At 36.4% G+C, this 9,427-nt stretch overlaps 1 protein-coding gene across 2 annotated transcripts in view; it reads right to left on the reverse strand.

Annotated features, from left to right (window-relative positions):
• Window positions 1-9,427, reverse strand: part of Plxdc2 (plexin domain containing 2) — a 394,098-nt gene that overhangs the window by 98,519 nt on the left and 286,152 nt on the right. For both annotated transcript variants that reach the window (XM_028764923.1, XM_028764922.1), the window contains exon 6: window positions 3,960-4,078. In XM_028764923.1, coding sequence (XP_028620756.1) covers window positions 3,960-4,078 — 119 coding nt within the window. The remainder of the gene's footprint in view (window positions 1-3,959; window positions 4,079-9,427) is intronic.

The following is a 9,427-nucleotide window of genomic DNA, read 5'->3' on the forward strand; positions in this document are numbered from 1 at the left end:
GATTCTAGGGTTTTAGTTACCTTAAGGAAAACACATGTGATTATTTTGATTTGAAATGTTCTAATATTTATATATTGGCAACAAACTACATGTATTCTTCATGCACAATAAAAAATTTACAAGCAACCAGTCTAACCTGCAAATTAAAGTTGCTTACTCTTGAACTGGTGAATAAGTGATATCACTTTATGTAAAAGAAGACAAGGAAGTGGGTTCCCAAATGCCAAAGCCTATTTTGCCTGCCTCAGGACACTCACACCAGGGTGGGTATTTCATTTGAGAAGAAAGCCAGAGAAAGGATCTTGCAAAAACATGGTCTGACCCAAACATACACACAAAAAGCATCATCAGGCTCACATAAAGGTCCTGAGAGAATATAATCAAGTAGAGACATGGTCAACATTAGAATAAATAATTTGGCTCTAAAATGATTTTCAAAACTGGATTTCAAACCTTTGGTTCAATAACACAGAAGAAGGAACTATTTGAAGGAATTTAGGCTGCTAATAACAGTACAGCTGCAGAGAACAGCTTGACACTGCTGAAGAATTGGTGAGAGTTATGTGCAAATCCATGTAGTTTAGGGAAAGGCAGCAATCCTCTAATGCAGTTTCAGCAGAAGCAAGATTATTATGGGAAGTGGAAATGGATTTGGTTATTTCTTGATAATTCTTTCCCTGCTCAACACCATAAGAAAATAAATGCTGTTGGAAAATGAATATTTGGAAGCTTAACAGAATGGGAGGGCCATTTGAGAAGTTGGTATGGGTGGCCGGTGTGCCAATGGTAACAAAGAGAAATGTAAATAACATACACAATCATGAGAGCAATGGAAATGAATTTTTGCATGACATGCAGTATTACTTTTAACTTGCAATATAACCAACTAAGTTCTTTATTGGTGGATTTATCTAAGCAAGAGTTTTTCCAATCCCTTATTCCAAACACAGCAAAATTAAGCAAAGCTGTCCTCAGTTTGTAAAGATCAATCCTTGGCAGAGCTATTTGTGCTTACTTCTATCTTTACAATTTCAGTTTTTGATTCTGGAAAGATGCTCAAGATTTTACTATTTACATATCTAGTGTTTCAGTCATGGCTTTAAAAATTAACTGGGATACTTCTTCCGATTTTTGTCCAATTGGGTAGAACCTAATATAAAGAATGATTGAATTGGAAATATCAACAAGAATTTATTTAAAACACAAATAACATGGTTTTATAAGTTGCTATACATAGCTTCTTTGGAAAGAAAAAGACCAAGAGACTAGAATCATCAAATAAAGTGACTTAATGATAAATTATTCTTTATTTAATCATATGTCTGAGCACATCATTTAAAGTCTTTCATTCGGTTTGATTTGCTATAAGATCACCAAGTATTATACAGTTTCATCAACCCACAGCATTCATTGCTCAACCCTGGTGTTGGTGCTTTGATGCTACAGGAAGGAGATAAAGCATCCAGGAACTATTGCAGGAAAGAGATAAAGCATCCAGGAACTATTAAACACCTGGATACTACATGTGAAAGAACTTCCTAAATGGTCATAAGCTTTGATGAACACATTTTTTCCTGTCCTGTGATCATAAAATATTCTCCTTGGAAGTAAAGAAAACATTTAGTTGCTACTCTAAATTCAGAGGGACATTGTGTGTGAAGGTACACTTATGTGCAAGTGTGTGTGATGGCCAAAGATCATTCTCAGATGTCATTCTTAGGGGACAACCTATCTCATTATCCAGAGATGGTTTCTCATTATTTGGACACTTGCTAACTAGACTAGGCTTGTTGTTCAGTAAGCATTAGGAATTTATCTGTCTCCAAGCCCCCAGTCTTAGAGCTACAAGTATATGCCACCATATCATTTTTTTTTATTCTAACACGAGTTCTGGGGAATTGAAGTCAGATCCTCCTGCCTGCATCGCAAGAACTTTACCAGTTGAGCCATCTCCCCAGAGCTGCACAGGGACTCTTATTTTGAAAAATTTTACAAAAAGAAATTCAGAAAGATGTTCATGTGTCTGTGTTTCTGAGGATGGAACTTAGGACCTTGGTTATGCTAGACAAGGATTATAGCAGTCAGCTAGAGCAATTTTGGAAATACATTTTACACAGAAGTTTATGAAAGTCATCTGAAATAAAAAGAAGGAAACTACTTTTTGAAAAAAGGATAGAAAAGCAAATAATAATAATTAGAGACCTCTGGGAACTAAGGACAGAGTAGAGAGGTATTGTCACAGTCTGGAAAGTCAGGCAACATTGAATTGTTTGTCAGCTTAAAAGTCCTCATGAGAATGCAAAAAAAAAAAAAAACCACAATGGGAAATTTTTCCTTGATGAAAATGGACAAATATGATAAAACATTCTGAAATGCCAACTGAGAACAAAGAAGAAACAAAAGAATTGGTTTGAACTCTGCAGTGTGCGACAGTCCTGAAGGATAGTAAAAATAAACATGGCAATTTTGATCATAAAAGCTAGAAAATGAGGCCAGAATAACATACAAATCTCTGTTTTGACAATTTTGATGTTGGATATGAGGGAAGACATCAGACTTACTGTCTATGATCTTTCCAGAAACAGTTTAAACCAACAGTGATAGTTAAAACTATCAAAAACTATTTCTAGATGTTACACTGAAATTCCAGCAAGTCCCTTAGGACACAGCAAACTCTGGGAATGAATGAGACTATTCTATTCTTAGAAATATTCTCAGAGAATGATTCCCAGCTTCAAGGGAAGGTGTCATAAGAACACACTGGACATCTAAACATAGCCCTGGATAAAGCAATGCAGGGCAACACACATTTCCATTCTTTCTCCACCTGCAGAGTGCCCCAAGGAAATAAAATGCTGAGTAGAGAGTCTTGTCCAAATAATATAAATAACTAACGACAATTGTTAGCTTTTAAAAAGTTGTTACATTTAGGTGAAGTTTTATAGTGCTACATGGCACTATAGATTTCAGAAAAGATGGCCACTGTGAATCCTCTATTATCACAACCGTTTTAAAATCAGGGATTCTTAAAAATAATTCTTGAATTTAAAAGTAGGTATGGATTAAAAGTCTTTTAAAAATAATTATTCTTTCTTAGGTATTTCTTATAATACTATAAAATATTCAATAATTTCAGAAAATTACAGTTCATATTGCTTATGATGTCAGAATACAAAATTGTATTAAAATCACCCATTGACTACATGTTAAACATGCCCACTAATAATTTCCATATCAGAATTACTCTTGTAGCTACTACTGCCTTAAAAATTACATGTGTAGTTCTTGTTAATTTTTTCATATACTCTTCATCTAGTAAATCTTCATTATACTGTCAACAAAGTTTGAAATCAAATGAACTATTATTATAGTCTAAAAGTTCTACAAAGTTTAAGGTTACAATTTTGTAAATTTCTATTCTTTGTCAGTTTGTTAATATGAAACAAGATATAATTTAGGTTCTCTTGTTTTCTTATTTGTTAAGTTTCTAATAATACTTCCTGTTAGATTTTAGAAAATATTACCCAGAAAAGTATAGGCATTACTTTCCTGGAACTCAGTATTAAAATGAAGCATTTTCATGACAACTAATATTTGGGGGGCCAGAGTAAAATAAGAAATTAGCAAGCCAAAACTCCACCAAACCTAAAATTGTAAATACCTATATAAGGATAAAAAAATCCTTAAAAATAATCATTATTATATTCCTTATAATTATAATAATAATCAGTATTATAATTTCACAATTTTATGGGTCATAATGCTACTGATATCAGAATGCAAAACAAAAGAAGCACCCCCATCTTAACTCACAGTGTTCAGTACAATAAAAAAGTTACTTTATTCAACAAAAGAAAGAAAGAAAATGATCAAAAGCTTTTGTCAATAATATTTCAATAGTAAAAAGGAAAGGTTATGAGAATGGACAATAGGAAAGGCATCTACAGCTTGTCACTTACTTCTTTGTATCCAAAGATGATACGCCCATCCATGAGGAGTGTGGCCTGGAATGTGAAGCTTCCCAGGTTGTAATTATCCTGCAGGTGGACATGGTCCCACTGGACAACAAGGGCTGTGCCTGTAACCCAACAGGAGAAAGAAGAAACACAGGAGAAAAATAGATGCTTCAGTTTTGGAAGAGCAGCCACATGTACATGTATCTACCTGCTATATCAGAACATTGTGCTACTTCAATTTTACATGGATAATTGTAACACTGTTTCCAAATACCATTTGGCATACAAAAATACATACGCATATATACATATGTACATACATCTAAAGATTGAAAGTACTTTAAATATTTGATAAAAATCTAAGCTTGCTGAGCAGTGGTAGTGGACCGCATTAATCCCAGCACTCAGGAGGGAGAGACAGGTGAATCTACATGAGTTTGAGGCCAGACTGGCCTATACAGTGCACTTCAGGACATCCAGCACTATAAGAAGAAACTCTGTCTTAAAAAAAAAGAAGAAAGAAAGAAAAAAGAAAGAAAGGAAAAAAGGAAGGAAGGAAGGAAGGGAGGGAGGGAGGGAGGGAGGGAGGGAGGGAGGGAGGGAGGAAGGAAGGAAGGAAGGGAGGAAGAAAGGAAGGAAGGAAGGAAGGAAGGAAGGAAGGAAGGAAGGAAGGAAGAAAGAAAGAAGTAAAGAAAGCAAGCCTGAATCTGGTGAGCATTCTGCTTTTAGGAGTGGGGCAGACAACTTGGGGCACACCTATCTGCTAGGACTGACTACAGAAAACCCAGCCTGAAGATGCACAGCTAGCCCAAAGAATGTTTTCCCTCTGAGGACTACAGCCAGCTATGTAGGGAGAGGAGTCTGGAGCACACAGGTACTGGCTTTTAACCTACCTCTAAGCCCTGCAGCACTCAAATGTATACAAGGAAGTCTGTGATCACAAAGGAGCAGCTGAGGCTCCTTTACTCCTTCTGCATACTTGAAGAGAATCACCCTGAGAAGACTGATCCCTTCCTCTGAAGCCTTGAGGATTTCTTTAAGTTTCTACCGAGAGAGTTTTAAGCCTTAAATGGCATTCCCCACCCCTCTTTTTGAGACATCTTGTTGACATCTTTCTATATTCTGTTTCCACCCTCCCTATATAGTGAGATCTCATTAAAGGACCCAACTTTTTTTTTAAATGCAAGAAAACAAACTAGACTGATAAAAGAAGACTGTATATTGCTAGCATTCAATCCTTGGACTTTCTTGAAGTGAGAGTGCCCTTTATATATAAATGGTTCAGTTAGGGATCCTGTATTGCCTGCACCCATTACATCTCTATAGTCTCTTTTACCCAAAAAATTTCATACACTGTCAGTGGCATTCATTACTCTTGACTCTGGGGACAGTCACAAGCTTTTTATCTTAAGATGCCTCTAACAATGTGTACTTCTGCAAATTTCACTATATATTCAGCATAAGAATTTTTATTGCTATCTCACACAGATGCTGTTATTCTTTTGCTATTATATCCTATCAGAGGGTACATGTGCACTCTTAAAATTGGTTCTGTTTTTCTAATATTTATTTGAATTATTTTATTGAAATGATATATTACAAGGAGAGAGAGAGAGAGAGAGAGAGAGAGAGAGAGAGAGAAACACACACACACACACACACACAAATTAAAAAAAAAAAAACCAAAAAACTGAGCTCATACTGAGGTTAATGCAGCTCCTGTTCAGCATGGTGGAATTTTGCCTTAGCAAATTTATTAATGTTAATGGATAACCCATGAGCCATTTTTTAAACAGCATGGTTGTTTGAATGGATTTCAAATACTTTTGACAAATGCTGAGAAAGAACACCTTCACAAAAGTTATCCTTACACATAAAAGACATAACAATATCTTCTGGAAGATGTAATTTTACTCTTCTATTGAAATGGTCCCTTTAACAAATGATGTTCCTCTTTGATGAACTATGCCTCTACTTGCATCTTTGTTGCTTTGCTTTCAAGAGACTGAAGAGCAGCTTACGGGGTCCTGGGCTGACTTCCTAAGTCCCAAAGGAGGACACAGGCTGAAGCTGTTGTAGTGTACATCTTATGTGGTGCCTCAATCTTGGCTTGTTTACATGAAACCATGGTGAAAAAATATGAATTTGAAACAGTAATAGATACTCAGGTTATCAATGAGAATTCATGTTTTGATTTTGTGGACATCATGCTTTCTTTTAAAAGACCATGATCAGCTATGGCCTTTGTTTAGCTCTAAATGTTGGTTTTGATATATGGCTAAATCTACTGTGGATAGATAAAATATATGTGTGATTATATATACATACACATATCCTTTCACCCAGTATCTAACACCTGAAGGGCATTACACAGACTCTTTATATCAGAACTGTTAAAGTGATGCTTGAATCGGCCATATCAATACCATTTGGGGCTTATTTTGAAATATGGATTATTATCTAGCCTATAGAATTGATTTTCTGAAGTGAGAAGTCAAAATTGTATTTTTATTTCAAAGGAACTCTAGAGATTCCAAGGCACAGTAAAATTTTGAGTTACAGGCAAATCTTTATGGTAGGAGAGAAACCAAAAGGTGTGGTTTCATGAATCTCAGAGCACATGGCCATTCAACTTCAAAGCAGATCTGTAAACCTATAAATCTAGTCCTATAGCCCCCGTGCTTCCAATCATACTGGCAAGCTTTCTGTTTTGAATCAGGTTTTAAACTCCATCCCAGTGACTTTTTGATTATTTGTTTTTATTATCTTGCCTCTTTTTACTTCTTATTTTGAGACAAGGTCTCATTATGTTGCTTAGGGTGGCTCGCATTGAACTCATGCTGTATCCTTGGCAGGTTATGATCTTGGCTTCCCTGGTAGATAGAATTACAGACTTGGGTCACCAGGTAGAGCAATAGTCTGTACATTTAGTAAACTCCCAGGGGATGCTGAAGCTCAGGATTATACTTCTCATAGAGAGCCTTATAAATCTGTTTATCCTGATTACCCTTTATAGGCTTCCCTCATTCATCCCACCTCATCCCCAATCCTGGTTGTTCACATATCCCCCATTCTGGTCTGCAGAGCCTACAGGCACAGTGGCAAGGGCCAAGATGTGACAAAGACAGTCATGTAGTCGGTAGACATTGGCTTAATAAAGAAGATGAGCCAGATATACTTGAGCTGAATAGTGAGCAGGAATGGAATAAGATGGCAAGGGAGTAGCCAATAAAGAGAGATGACACTTGGCTATAAGAATGTGTGGGAAAGTGGTACTTGAATTAGAGTTTGGTTTAAAGAAATAAATTCCAAGAGAATAAAACAAAACAAAATATATGTGACAGAAAGTGCCGATTCAGAGGCCTGTAGACAATTGTTATGGGACTGAGGTGGGTGACAAAATAAAAAAATGGGCAACAGTGTGAGAACAGAAGTAATTTGCTATCCTCCACCACCCTGAAGGGCCTCAGCCATATTAGTCTACAAAGTGGGGGGGGTGTTGAATGACTAGCTTCTACTAGGTTCTACTGTGAACCTCAAAGGGATGCCAATAGATATGAAATTCTGGAGCCATAGAAGCTGTGTCAAAATGGAACAGAAGTAGATTAATAAAAGGTACCTATTGACAAAATTTACCTGCTTTCTGATTTTTTTTAAATCATTACTTTGTGGAAGAATTAATAGCATTTGCTCTGGGCATTAGTAACAAATCTAGAGCTAGATGGAATTTTTAAATAGTCTTGTTACTTTAAGTACTTTGATTAATTATTTATAAACTATTAAAGGATGTTAAAGGAATAGAAATATGTTTCTATTGAGATACAATTTTAAAAATAACACCAAAACATTGTTGAACTTGACCCTGGAATTTTAGCAATAGGAAATGCTCAGAGGTAGAGCATGGGTAGAGGTGATAGCTCTCTTTTTTATAGATACCACTGTGTCTATGACATCATGTTTTGAATCTGGAAAATATTACAACATACTGAGAGCTAAGAAAACTTTACATGTAAAATAATATTACTTGTATAAAAAAGTTATCTGATCATGTCTACCACGTCTACATCACTCAAGTTTTGATTGTATACCTTCTGCTATAGTCTGTGGTACAGGTAAAGGTAGACCATTAACTACCTCCAAGACTTTCTTCCTAACTAGGATAAAATTCACCTGCATGCAGCTGCTTCCTCTCCTATATTGTGGGAAGGATACTTATTACCTTCAAGGGCTTTCTGATTTGAACCAATGCAATGGCTTCATACCCTTTCTGAAAAGGAGAGGTGAATATAAATAAGTATTTCAGTGAAAATTCTGGTGAAGGTATTCCTCTTACATTTTTGGTTGTGAGCCTAGCCTCTAATGAATGGTTGCGCCATCTCTCCAATGTGAAGATATTTCTAACATACTGTTAGTAATGGGTGAAAAACAGCACAGAATGTAAAAGGCTTTACTTTGTATAGTGGCAGAGTGGCTTATTTTTGTGTTTCTGTATAATACTAATGGAATACCTTTCAGTATAAATGTCCTTGAGTTTTAAAATTTGCTAAATATTTCTATCATTTTGTTTACTGGAGGAACAAGGTTTCAAGTTTCAAATTTTAGTGACCAGTGCTGAGGTTGAACAACAATGGTAGACAGGTGAGTCTAGGTGTCTTTTATGATTTGCTTCCTGCTCATCACACTGAACAATGGTGGAGTAAAAGAAACTCACCAGCTGCTAAAGAACCCAGTTCAGAGAGCTGAAAGATCTACTTCCCATCATGACCTTCTTGATCTGATTCATTGAAGATATTTAAGCATGGATAGGTGAAGTGGAAATTTTTGGTTTCATTGGAGACCCAGTTATGTCAATGATGTTTATCTGGAAGCTGTCTTATGAAAGGATGTTTTACTGAAGCAGACACATGAAAAGACATGTGCTGCTTGGAAAGAGTGTAAGTAGACAGAGAATGACACTCTTGTATTGGTTCATCTTGCAACTCTTCTTGACTGGTCTTCACTGATCTTTGCTTGTAATGACTTCACAGAGAAAAACACACCCAAGAGGTTCTTGTATTCTGATTGCTTCTTGACACTTTCATGGATTCGTGACAATTAAGCCAAGCCTTGTGGTTTTTCTGTATTAAGTCACTGCTGCTGATTTGCGCTTGGTGCTCAACAATTAGACTGAACAGCTGATACTGAGTCAGGTTTGATGTTCTGGACTGGACTCCTGATATCCTGATAATGAAGATTGGCATTGTCTAATCTTCTACATCTAAACAGGTCCACATTTCCGTCATCCCATTAACCATCTTTCTCCCCTACCTTAAGTCCATTGGCTATAATGGAAGTAGAAGCATTTAAGAACCCGTATCAGAGAAATTTTGAAGAATCTAAGCCGGGGCTGGAGCAGACACAGAGTCGGTCTGCTCCCGTCCTGTGGAGAAACTGAATCCTGAGTCATCCAGGAGCCACTGCACTCAGAGCAG

Source organism: Grammomys surdaster, unplaced genomic scaffold (genome assembly GCF_004785775.1).
Source record: "Grammomys surdaster isolate TR1022 unplaced genomic scaffold, NIH_TR_1.0 146, whole genome shotgun sequence".
NCBI classification, from domain to species: Eukaryota; Metazoa; Chordata; class Mammalia; order Rodentia; family Muridae; genus Grammomys; species Grammomys surdaster.